At 35.0% G+C, this 13,230-nt stretch overlaps 1 protein-coding gene across 1 annotated transcript in view; it reads left to right on the top strand.

The window, feature by feature from the left end:
- KIF14 (kinesin family member 14) overlaps positions 1-12,072 on the top strand; it is a 28,899-nt gene extending 16,827 nt beyond the window's left edge. Inside the window, exons 20-29 of the mRNA XM_049807115.1 lie at positions 355-493; positions 2,790-2,890; positions 5,320-5,414; positions 6,189-6,410; positions 6,562-6,746; positions 7,329-7,487; positions 8,057-8,176; positions 10,678-10,752; positions 11,411-11,549; positions 11,681-12,072. Coding sequence (XP_049663072.1) covers positions 355-493; positions 2,790-2,890; positions 5,320-5,414; positions 6,189-6,410; positions 6,562-6,746; positions 7,329-7,487; positions 8,057-8,176; positions 10,678-10,752; positions 11,411-11,549; positions 11,681-12,072 — 1,627 coding nt within the window. The remainder of the gene's footprint in view (positions 1-354; positions 494-2,789; positions 2,891-5,319; positions 5,415-6,188; positions 6,411-6,561; positions 6,747-7,328; positions 7,488-8,056; positions 8,177-10,677; positions 10,753-11,410; positions 11,550-11,680) is intronic.
- The last annotated feature ends 1,158 nt before the right edge of the window (positions 12,073-13,230 follow it).

Raw genomic sequence — 13,230 nt, 5'->3', positions numbered from 1 at the left:
TGTGTGTATTACTGTGTTGTTCAGATGTTGCCTTTTCATATCCTTCACCAAGAACTTTGCCAGTAGAATTCTGTAACATATATTTGGTTCTGAGTGTCTGGAGAGCCAGGAACTTGTATGCTAGTAACTACTTATATCTCTGAATGCAGAGATTCTGTTTTTTCCTTTACATAAAAATAATTTCAATGGCTACACTAATGTTTGTTTTGAGATGCATGATGTCTCAAGCAATTTCTGTTTGTAATCACATTTTTATTCTCTGTATAATCTTACCTACAAGTACCTTGTTTATTTTTGCAATATGAATAGTATTTTTTGTCTTTAATTTTTTTTTTAACTTTCTCAAATTCTTAGGCACGACAAAATTGATGATAAAACAGGAACAGTGTCTTCTGTTCAGGTGCAGGTTCGTAACATCAAACTGGGAATAGCAACTTTCTGGAGCCTAGAGAAATTTGAATGCAAACTAGCAGCAATGAAAGAACTCTATGAGGTCAGTAACAACTGAAGAAAGACTACTAATAATCAGTAATATTTTGTCCAAGATAAGATTCTGGTAATCCATACAGGAGGAAAATATTGGGGGTTTCTTCTGGTTTTTATGTGATCTTAAACACCAAGACACATGGTTATTTTTTATTAAACACATATATATGTACTTGTACATCACACAGAAAGAGGACGGTAGAAATCAATTACTTCATTGAGGCCATTTTGTGTACAGAGTGGGAAGTAGTAAAACAAGGACTGCTTTGTGTTTTTTTTGGTTGTTCAATTGTTCATCTGTTCTAGAGGAAAACTTGACTTTTTAAAGGTATCACTTAAATTTTCATTACTACATTTTATTTTTATTCAGTTCTGCTAAGTTAATTTGCTACTGCTTCCTTTTGTCTATATGTGCTTTAGGCTCTTCAATGGGAGTTTTTAAAGGCATTTTTCATCTTTTTTTCTTTAATCTGACAATTAGGGTGCACATTAATTCCTTTTTTGAATACCATTTGCTTCTAATCAGATAAACTGTATTTTTGTACTGTATCTCTCTAAATGTGCAGTACTTTGTTGCATATCATGCTATCTTTTGTATCAAAAAGGAAGATATAAAATAGAAGAAAGGGAGAAGTGGGAACAGCGCCTACATTTGACTCTATATCCACAAAAACCCCTATAACCATCAGCTAAAATCTTTGTAATTATGTAAAGGTAGACATTGGTTCCAAATTATTGAATACACGTAAGATTACAGTATCAGCTCTTATATGCTGGGAAAACGGTACATTTTTTTTAATCTCTTAAAGAGAGAAATGTTGTAAGAAATAAGTTTATCTTTATTGACTCCATATGAACAGACAGTGTTTTCATTACATTTTTTTCTGTGTTTTAGAGCCAAACACTTGAGAGGCTTAAGAAGTACTTGGAAAACAAACAACCACCCACCTCCCCCTCCACCCCCCTCCCCAAATAAGCAAACAAACAAAATCTCTCAGATCTCTTAGTTGGCCTTTAAAAGTACTTTCATTTTTTTTAGTGGTAATAGAGTATTCTGGGATTTTCCAATCTTCAGGGCTGATCATAGCATGTTGTTTGTTTTTTGGGTTCTGCCATGTGAATCCAAAGTTGTTTTATTAGACTGTGGTGAAATAACAAAGGATAAAGGAAGGAAAGTTATTGGAGATGAGAAAGAGCTAGTTAACATGAGGGAAAGATCCGAAGCAATCCAGTAGAACCATAATGATCTTGTATTTCATGCTATACTAGTTTGGAGGTTTTTTGATTAACGCACAAAAGAAAAATATATATTTAAGACCAGGTTTTAGATTGAGAGAGCAGCTTGTCTAAATTTGTTCTGTGCTTGAATTTGTGATTCTCCTGATCATATGAAATTCTTTTCATTCCAATATTTGTATTATGTTTAGTCTGGAGCAGTATTTAAAAATGAATAGAAATTGCTTCAAATAATATATAAATATTTGTATGCTTGCTATTTCCAAATGTGAATCACATTCTGGCATAAGTAGTATATGTGAAGTTTGCAGAGGAAGAAATCTCAACTGTTGGAGCACTGAAGGTGCTGGTAGGGAAAAATACGAAGGCTTTCTCACTTCAGAATGCTCTTTTTTTCTAACTTAGAAATAATTGCATCTCACTAAATAATTATGTTTTATTTGAAAGAATAAGTTCTTCACATATGAGTATATATCTGAATTAAAAATCTTTCAATATGATGTCCAAAAAGGAAAAAAGCTATTAAAGAAAAGCCAGAAAAAAAACCTGAGGAAGCACTCCTTTATGATATAACTCTGTAATATGCAAGTATTTCCAGTGACAGAAGAATATTGCTATGTTTATTGCTAAAAACTGTTTGGATCTTAACAATATCAGAGAGTGAATTATACTTCCTGCAGAAAACTATTGCTAAAACTGTATACTAATCCAGATATAAAAATTAAAAAAATTTGTAAATTATATGACCAGAGTTTTAATATATCTGGGACTTGGAGAGAGATGTGAAAAAGTTTTGTATTTGGTGTTCCTGTATCTCAAATGTTGGGTAGCTAGGTGTCCTCACTAAATGTTTATTTTGTTTTATTTTTTTTTTTTTCAAACACTTAAATCTCAAGTTGGCTGGCAGTCAGTTATCTTCTAGAGTATACATATCTTAATACTTTTTCTTTTGTTAAAATTACTATTCTACTGTTAATAGAACATGTTGCATTCATCCATAGGTTGAATGCTTTATTATCACTCTTCTTCTGTTTAAACCTTCTTCTCCCTTGTGTTTATTTTTTCAGAGTAATGATAGCAATAAAGCTGCTGATGTGTTTTATGACCCTGCTGATGAGTGGGAACCTGACCTTTCAGATGCTTCAGTTTCCTCCCTTTCCAGAAGAAGGTGATAATAATTTGTAGCTCTTTTATCTATGCTTAAAGCAAAAAATAATTTGTGTAATTATCTAAGCATGCTTCTGTGCCACTAACATAGTCTTTTATTTATTATTTTTTCTTTTACCTTATTATAATGTCAAACTTAACAAATGGAATGAGAATTTATTTATATATTTGAGGAGGGGGGGGAGGGAAGTTTAAATTAAATGTTACCTTACTACGCTTTACTGGCTTCACTTATGAAATGTGTGTTAGTATGCAATATGTTGCTAATAAGAATTGCACACCTGCTAAAGCAGTTTGGCAAATTAAACAGCAATGTTTCTGAGGTCCGGCATAGCTTATATGCAATGTATGTCTGATCAGTGCCAGAGGGTTTTATGTACAACCATTGACAACTTCCTGGAGGTAATTAAAGGCTGTTACCAATTATTTCAGAAAACTATCAGAAATTGATACATTTGTCTGTAGCACAGGACTTTTAATTAACCTGCAGAGGACCCACAGGTTAAGATTATAGATACCCATGTATTTAGTTAGTAACACAAGTGATTTGAAATAGGCGTTTGGACATCTGTTCCCACCCTTGCTTACGCCATACACTGTGCCAAACTGATGAGTTCTTCTGTTCGTTCATTCTCTTATCTTTCCTCATGGACAAGAAATAGGAATGAAAGTTCCTCCAAACCCAGAAGTATATTTTCTCAAAACGTATAAGGCTTTCTAAACTCTGTATCTAGTTATCATCAGTGCAGAGTGAAATGTGTAGTTTTAAATGTTTTCTTCACAGTTCTATAATATGAATGCATTGTTTTTAAGGAGTAAATTGCAGCTGGTTTGGGACCCTGTATTTGAAGTTTTGGCCTTGTAACGATATTTATAACTGACTTGTAAACTTCTGCAAATTGTAGCTTATAACAGAAATGCTAGCAGGTCCTTAACTATAGCTTTGCTAGTGGGTAGCAGCCCATATGATTGTTGTTATTCTGCTGTAAAGCAGGTGAGTTTATCTGACTGTAAATTTTGGAAGGCATTGCTGACTATTCCAAGTAAACAAAAATTACCTGTAAAGAATGCAATGGGTAAACAGTTTCTGTATTTTTAGTCCAAATGCTGGTTTAATGATAGAATAATGTTGGAATACTTTTCTTTGTGTGATGCTGCATTCTGTACAGTATTATAATGTGTGTTCTTGAATCTCAGAAGTGTCTTTGGTTTTTGTTCTCCATGTTGTAAATATGCAACCATATAAGCTGAACTGAACAAGAAGAGGTACTGGAAAAGGGAAACTGGCATTGTATGCTGCATTGACAGCAGTTAACTGATGCTAGTCACAAAGAGACTGGTGAAATAAATTTAATTCCATGTGCTACTCTAAGAGTTGGTGCTTCTGATGTGTAGTGTCATGGAGCACAAAGGACAGGCTGTTCCAAAAGCAAAGGTCAGTTTGGGGCTGAATGTGACAAGAAGATAGACAGGGCAGTGCCCTTGCCAAAAAGAGCCTAGCCGCACAGTGCCTGAGTGAGGTGAGTAGGTCTGGCAATGGTAACCAGGGTCAGCCAACAGTCTAGATCCACGGGTAAGTATGTAATGACAAGGCAGGGCTGAGGTTAAGTCAGGAAACGGGCTCAGTGAATCAGGATTAGGTCCAGGGACTGTTGGCAGGGTCAGCCTGCAGTCTAGTGATTGCCTGGCATGGCCATTGTGACAAGGTCCCAGGTCAAACTCGGAAGTCAGGTCTGCAGGTCCAGATCAAAGGCATACGTGGCCAGGCACAGGCATGGTTACAACACAACAGCAGTCTAAGTCGAGCAGGACCAAGGACAGGACACTCATCTTAAATGCAACTCCAAGAAAAGTTGGGGAGCCGCTCCTGTGTCTCCTTCCAGCTGTTTCTTTAACAGCTTCAAGGCTGGCAGAGTCTTCTCAAACAGCTGTCTTACCAAGAGCTGACCTTGGGCACTGGCAGATAAGCACCCAGAGCCAGGCCAGGGAAGCTAAGTTAGCTTGTCTCACTGACAATGGAGAACTTTACAGAACATCTGCCTTCTACCAAGAAAAAAAGCACTCCTCTCTGGCTTTCCAAAAGCAATTCATTCTCTCCAGCAAACAACATCAAAAAAAGCCAACGTCTGCTTTCTATGGTCCAAGTAGGTACGAAAGAAATGTGTTTTGTCTCAAATTTTAAATAATAATAATCCAGTAATAAACTAGTAGCTTAAAAATGGGAATGTGGAATGAAGATCCTGGTATAGCAGCAAGAACCTGAAGAAAGTAAGTAGGATCTGTCCTATGGTCTGTATTGTCTTGCTTTCACTCTTGTTTAGTTTCTGTGTTAACAAGTTCCATTAAATAAAAGTAGATGTTGTTTTGTTTGCCTGATGTCTGTTAATATTCATTGAGCTTTCAGTGGGTCACTCTATCATCCTTTCCTAGGAGTAGAAGTTTTATGAAAAGCAAGAGAATTTCTGGATGTTTGTCTGAGATAAAATTGCAACCAATTCGGAATATGCAGACTTCCTGTATATCAGGTACTTACTATATGGCAGAACACCTTTAATTTCATACTGAAAGCTTGAAACTGCTACATGTATAACACATATGCACTTTTAATAGTTGTTTATAAAAAAAATAGTGTGGGTTGGAAAACAGAATGAAAAATGTCCCATTTATAGTATCTTCAAGTTTATAGTGTCAAGCTGTTAACAGTAGGGTTTTTTGTATTTTTTATTACGCGTTCTTAGGGTAAAACTTTCTGACCAGCACTTATGACCCTTATCTAAGAAATTTACCTAAAATATTTTTCTGCTTAACTGTGTGGCTTAACTCTGGAGGAAGATGATCGTTCATGTAACAAATTGCCAGAGGCTGAATCCTGATACAATAATTTGGAGACTTTATTTGCTTAAGTTGTTGCTATTCACTCAACTGATGAGGTTCCCCCAACTTTTCTGTCAGGTTTTATAAAGTTTCTTCTGAAATACTAGATGCTTCAGTCTTCCAAATAATTTAATGCATTCAGTTATTTTAGAGCGGCTGGGTTTTGTTATTTTCTGTCTCTTTGTATGTTCAATTGTTGAAACAGATGGATTCATTTTGAAGAATTTCACTATGGAATTTGTCTTTGTGCTAACTGAATCTAGAAACTACTTAGAACATTGTATATGCATTTTTTTCTGACTTGCTATTGTGAGTAGTTGAACATTGCTGAAGTAGTAATATAAAATAGTCATTACAAAGACGTGCTGACTGCTCAATCCTATGAAAAGTTTCTTGCTTGTATGTTTTGTTTTTACATCATACAGGTTCACAGAGTAAGTCTAGCATATGTCCAAGCTTTTCTGAACCATTTCTTCCCGGAATTTGCAAAGAATCTCTAAGTTCAGCTTTAGGTTTACTGGATCAGACTCATGAAGGAGGAAAGAGCATAGCAGATAGTCTCCTAACTAATCTGTTTATAATTTTCTCTGGAGTGTCTGCCATTTCAAAAGCTTATGAACAGCAAGATGAAGAATGTCAAGAAAACTGTAAGTCTCATTTTCATACCACTTTTAAGTAAATATTACTAATGACCCGTCTTTCAGATGCACAAGCATTCATATGTTTGCCTATTGGAAAAATTAACATTCCTTACCTTCATTTGCAAAGGAGACCTTCTGATAGATCTTTCTCTTGTAGTTTTCTCTCTTGATCATGCTGCTCAGTCCTACAGCATCAGAATTATCTCTGCTTTTGACCGGCTTGTGGTTCTAACCAAGCTGTGGCTTAACAATGTCCAAAAGTGCCCTGGATCTATAAAAGTTGATGAAGAAATAAAACAGGAAGTAAAGAACTTGGGAGGGTATTTACAGTTACTTTTGCAGGTAAAGTATACTAAAGAATTCATCTGTGTGTGGAGAAGTTCTATGTATTAATGCAATACTTAGTACAGACTTGCCAAAACCACATAAATGACAGATGTATGCATGACAGATGGGCACGCCTAGGAAAGATGAACAGCAAATGGTGCATTTTTTCTGGCTGAACTGGTACTCACATATGCTAGTTTAGAGTAATGCAGACCTTTCTGTGCCCAGGCCCTGACAATAGCATAGATTCTTAAACATGAAAGGAGAAAATAAAGCATGCAGTGACAAGAGCAAATGCTAGTTTAGCTTGTGAAGTGCTACTGTTTATAAATTTATAAACTCGTGGCCAGTAAATATTACTCTTATTCATGCTACAGCCTTGTGAAGAGTAATTTTTTTTTTAACTGTGTAGTATAATGATACCATTATTCTCTGTGGTTCCAGGGTATGTTTTTTTAGCTGTGGTAGATAAGCAATTGAAAGTAGGTAGATGTAAAGTTGTTGTGTGCTACAAACTTTTGCGTTATAGAAAGTTTGTGCTCTTTGACCAGAGATGCTTTCTAGCTTCAGTGAATGATATGCCTTTTTTTTTCTTAGGGATGTTCTTCAGATATATCATCAATGGTAACAGAAGCATGGAGCAAAGTAAACCAAACAATAAAACAAACAATGAAATACATAGGACACTTGGCAGTAGTCACAGGAGCTGATATTTCATTTTCTGAAGAGAACAACATTCTTGCAGCTAGTCTACAGGTGAAAAAATGTTTATTAGAAACAGTGATTAGAAATAGTAATTTTAATATTGACATCACATTTGTTTTCAGTAACTGCTCAGAACCAAATCATTACATATAACAATTTGATCAACTGAATTAAGTATTTTAAGAGTTGATCTACTACTTCATTTTTATGGTGAAAATGGATATGTGTTAATACCCTTGAATTTTTTTTTTTTCCTTAAAAACCCCTGCACTTTAAATCTGTATAACTTCCACCCATAAAGAGAAAGCAATACTGTGCTTTTAGGACTGTATCTGCACTGAGATTGTACAAGTCTACCTATTTCACTAAAATGCAGTCATTATTTCAGTAATCTGTTGTTAAGTACCGCATAGAATTTTCAGAAATCTGAAGAAAGTTAGGAAAAGAAGGTTGAAGTGCTGAGCCCCTATGGTCCAAGAATGACATGTAACTGAATAGACCAGCACTGAACAATTTGCTCAAAAGCAAATAGTGTTTCCAGCCCACTACAGAAAAACTTTTTCAATTTAAGGGCACATCAGTTCCTTTAATCATTATGTTTTGAACCTTTATTTTAAAAGGAATTTGCACTTGCCATTTATGATGGAGTAGGCTCAGGGCTGGAGTTTCTTGTTGATACTGTACAGGAAAAAGCAAGAGTGGTGCACAAAGAACTTGTGAAACAATATCCACAAAATGAGGTGAGATGAAAGTAACATTAAAAACTACTACTATATCTTAGAAGCACTTGATCATGTCCTGTTATTTTTTTTTTTTTAGCAATTCTGTCTAGAAATGTTACAGTAGGAATACAGTTATGATTAGTAACAGAGGTTTGAGATGGGTGGTAAGTGGGAATATTGACTGCAATCTTGCAGAAATTTTTACAGTGTTTAGCTCTTCACCCATATGTAGACTTAACATTTAAGTGTGTTTTATTTAGAATGATATTTCTGTGCATTGGAGGCTGTTCTGTGTAAAACTTCACAGCGTAACCATGAAAGAGGCAGAAGATGAAAACTGGTTCAAAGGAGCAAGTGGACCTTTTATTCTGTATACTACTGTGAAGTTTGATTTTTAACAAGATTTATTATTTAATATGTAGTAACACTTATGATCCTGGAAGTTAATTGTTATTTTATATTGATAATGGTAATTATCTCTGCTATTACTACACTCATTGATATTGTCAGAGAGATTATCAGAAAGTTTTGAAGACTTCAGTTTGTCATATATCGTTACAATCCTTGTCCCAAACAGCATGCTATCTAAATATTTAAATAGTTCAGTGTTATCTTTTAAGAGCTAGTGTTCTGATGTGCTTAACGCTTGGGGGTACACTGAAGCAATTCTATGAATTGGGCACCTTAGAGGGAAATTGGTTGACTAAAGTATCTATTTAATAGTACAGGAGCTAGAAATGTCCTGCTTGATTTCATGTTATTCACTGAAATCACAGCTGGTCTTCAAATACTTTCCAGATTGATAAGTAGCAGTGGTATTTTAATTTGAGCATCACCTGTATAATGCTTTACAGGAAAGGGACAGCAAATTATCTGTATTATTGAGTTGTTTCTGTCACCATCCAAATTTATTGTAATATGAAAAGGAATTACATCAATGGAAAGCTTTTATCCCTTATAGAAAGATGTCATTTTAATTATTATTGTAATTTTAAGAAGAGATATTCCTGCTACCTCATAATAAACAGATGCGTGCATACTTTTGGTCAGTCCCCCATCCCGTCCCCGTCCTGCCCCCCCCCCCCCCCGATAGCAGTTTAGAAGTTATATATTATCAAATTGAATAGGTTTGGGTTTGGTTTTTTTCAGTATGCTGAAGTCAGAATCTTCTGGGGAGGAGTTGTTATTCCATGAAACAAACATACTATTATTGGTGTGTGTCTGGTGTATTTTGACACTTAAAGTGGAACAGACCTCATTACATGCTGCATTCAGTAGTGGGTTGTTTGTTTTTTTGCCTGGAGGGGCTTTTTTTAAGATACAGCCTGTTATTTTGTGCTTTTATTTTGCTTAAGTGACAAATTGTGAGGAAGATGATACTATAGGGAGTTACACAAAGTAGAGAGAAAAAAAAGTATAAGGAATAAGCACCATAGTTAAAAATATTTCTCTGAATGTATGAAAATTCCAGTAGGCAAGCTTAGAGTACCCCTTGGAAATATGTCACTTTTTAGTGGGTGAGCCATTTTGACAGAAAACCTGGCTGAATTCCTAGGAAATACTTTGGAAAGATTGAAATGTTCTTCAGCAAGGTACTAGGTGTATATAGTATATATTCTTCCTTTCAGTGTTGGGGTATATATAGGCTTGTTCTGCCACTTTTCTTCTGAATATATGTTTTGTACAGACAGCACTCAAGGCCAAAGGGGACAGTTTACCTGTGCCCCAACAATCCTGTGTTCTGCCTTGTGTTTTTATTTTTGTTCTTTTTCTTCAAAGTTGAGAAATTTGCAGAACTGTGGCCAATAAGAAAATCTCCTTAATGAGTTGGGATATATAAAATACTTATTTCCAAAGAATTTGTTATTACTCAAAAATCTGTAATATGTGACCTAGGGTAAAAGGTTCAAATCAGTTGGAGAGCAGTGATAAATAAGGAGAGCAAAAATTTCTTCCTACTCTGGTTTTCACTGTTGTCATTCTTAATCCTACAGATAATAGTGAAACTGTCCAAAACCTTTTATGTTCCTATCTGCTTGCTTAACTCCCAAATGCTTAATGTTTCCAGCAAAAGAAATTGAGCGGTCTGCTTTCCAGATAATGCTGTTCACTTGTAGCAGATTCCTATGTATCTGCGTGATTCCTGTATATGCTTGTCGCTGGTGGAACTAATGTGAAGTTGAGGAGAGAATACCAGAGTATTAAGTAAGAGGTTACCCCTGCCACTTAGAATGACAGTGATACAAAAATTACAGGAAAACCTTTCTCTAGTGAATACTTAAATTTAATATTCTGTATTAAGGGGTTATTTAAAACCTTGTGGATATAGTTAACAATGTCTTCTACTAGTTAACTTTTTTTTGAAAAATTGCATGTTATATTGCATAAAATGTTACTCCTGCTTTTAAGTAATTTTTCTCATTAGTATTCCAGTGTTCATTTTTATCCTTCTAAAATATTAAAGTACTTGTACACTTGATTCAAGACAAAGTAAAATATAATTAAAAGTTTCTTTGTAGATTCAAAATCGAATAAAGGATAACGTTGTGGCACTAGCCAGATTCCTTGAAAATAACATCTCTTATTGCAGAAAGGTAAGAGAAGTGTTTCACAAAATATGTGCTTTGAGCCTGGGGTTTAAATATAAAAGGATGCATTTGCAAAGAAGAGGAGTTGAAACTACCTTCAGTATATTTACAATTTGCATGGTAATACTTCCTGTCTCAGTGGCATTCTTGTGATTGGAACACTGAATTTTCTGGCTACTGCACTTCCACTCAAAACTATTTGATATTCATTTTACTTAAAGTATTTCTGGAGGTACTTGTATCTGATCATCCTTCTTTTTGTGCTCCTCATGAACAGCCTAACCACCTGGGTTTTTTTAAGTTGAAGGTCTCAAGTTCAGTAATGCTAGTGTAATTGTGTTACAAGTACTGCAATAGTTTTCTGGCCATAGATATTGCTATTTTGAATTAAAAGTCTGGATAGATTACTTAATCTATTTCTAAGAGCCAAATATTTTCTGGATTTTACAGTTCCATTTGTCTTTTCTCCTCTGCTCTTCCCTGCCCCCCCCCAACAATCTGCACTTCTTTTTGGAGCTATTTTACGTTTTGTGAGTTGGCAACACTTTCATTTTGTGTTTCAGCATTGGTTTGTTCTATGTGACTGAATCCATAATAGGCGTGTTTAATAGTTAATATACTGTCCTGTGTTTGGTTCTTTTAAAATTGCTTTTTATTAATACAGAAAGAAATACCATCTCAATTACTGGAACAAGAATCTCTATATGAGGAAATAAAGAAAAGCACTAACATTGCTGCAAAATATTTGGAATTGGAGCAGTGCCTAGCTGAAGTCTGTCAAATTGTTTCTTCTATGTTACAAGGTATTTAGCTGGCTTATTACCCATCTTGATAGTAACTTGCAGACTATGGGGAGACCTGTAAAGCAAAAGGGAGGAAGGGCTGCTTGGTCGCTTTGCAAAATGCTGCATTTGATTATTCTTGTTTTTTATAGGGTCATACAGAAACACAAGCCCTCTCAGGACCTTTGCGGAAAAGATTTGTGTCATAGCTGGATATTTTAACAACTATTTCAGTTTATTTGCCTTGTCTTCTATTTCTGTAAACAATCCTATCCAGAAAATACCCATGCCTTTTATGAACTTGGATGAATTGGACTTTCTGGTTGATTCCCTTATCATGAATTTTGAACTTGAACAAGGACAGCCATCACTGAAATCTCAAACTCTTTGTAATGAAGCTAATGAGGCTCGAGGACGACAGGTTGAAACAGGTGAAGTTGAATTTGCTTGGAAACAGAAGGGGATTCCAGAACAAGCACACAAACTCCAGTCTTCACCTCCATTTCCTGCAGAGCTTTCACCTGGTAGGATACAGTGGGTATAAAATGCTATTAGCAAGAAATTCAGGGAATATCTTTCCCTTTACATGAAGAGAAAGCAACATATCACAAAAAGCTGAAATTTATTGCTAATATTATTAGTAAGTGTTATGAAAGTAAATGATGTGACTGTATGAGGATAAGTACCCTAAATTTCACAAGAAAAAAAGGAAATTCTTAAGGGGCTGTTAGACTTTAAAATATATAGTGCCTTTTGTTTTATTAAGTCTATTATTACCTAAGCCTATAAGAAGTAATTGAATGCGGTAAGTAAAAAAAAATCTATTGGAGATAATATGAATGGAGAAACTAAAAACTATTGGGGAATAACTGGGAAACACAGTGAATTCTTTGTAGGACATTCACATCTCTTCATCTTAAACTTTTGACTTGGGACTCTTGTGTAACAGTAGAAGGAGATTGCTTTCAAGGACATCTGTAAGATACATTTATGTTGCATACAGTTAGATAAGACGACTGCCTTCCTATCTTAGACACTTGAAAGGTAGATGATGTGGGTTCCAATTTTTTTTCTTAACATTGTTGCTCCACCTCTGCTGCATTACGATCTAGAAGTGCTACTGCAACTTTGAAGTATTTTGTTATGCCTTTTATTTTTTTAAAACAAAGCAAAAACTTCATATTTATTTCTGTAGGGGAAAACTATGAGAGATGGTAAAAGTACTTTACAACCTTATTTAATGAATGCTTTAAGTGGTTTTGTAGTCCATTGAAAAATCTGGGATTAAAGTATCAATGATTGTGCTCTTCAACTTGATCTGAAGTTTATGTTGAGTGTTGTTGCTAGTGAATTATCATTTGATTGCTCAAATCAATTCCAGTACTATTCATAATGGATTACAAGCATAGCTTTCCCTAAATAATATGTAAGTCATCCCATGAGGTTGTAGAGACCTTTCTCAATTAACTACTTCCTGGTGCTTTTTATTGTAGTCATCGTTTAACCTCTTACCTTTAGTCTGCTCGCTGAAGCCAGTAAAAATTAACAGCAAAGATGAAAATGAATTTGAATTTTTATTCTTTAATACTGGGTTCTAGGAGGCCTAGACCTAGCACGTTTTACTCACAACAGTGCTGAGAAATTAATAAGCTAAAACCTAAGTTTTTCCTGTATATCAAAGATTCCAGGTCAGATATTCATA

Source organism: Accipiter gentilis, chromosome 8 (genome assembly GCF_929443795.1).
Source record: "Accipiter gentilis chromosome 8, bAccGen1.1, whole genome shotgun sequence".
Lineage (NCBI taxonomy): Eukaryota > Metazoa > Chordata > Aves > Accipitriformes > Accipitridae > Astur > Astur gentilis.
The sequence above is the reverse complement of the archived record's forward strand: the minus strand, read 5'-3'. Positions and strand labels throughout refer to the sequence as shown.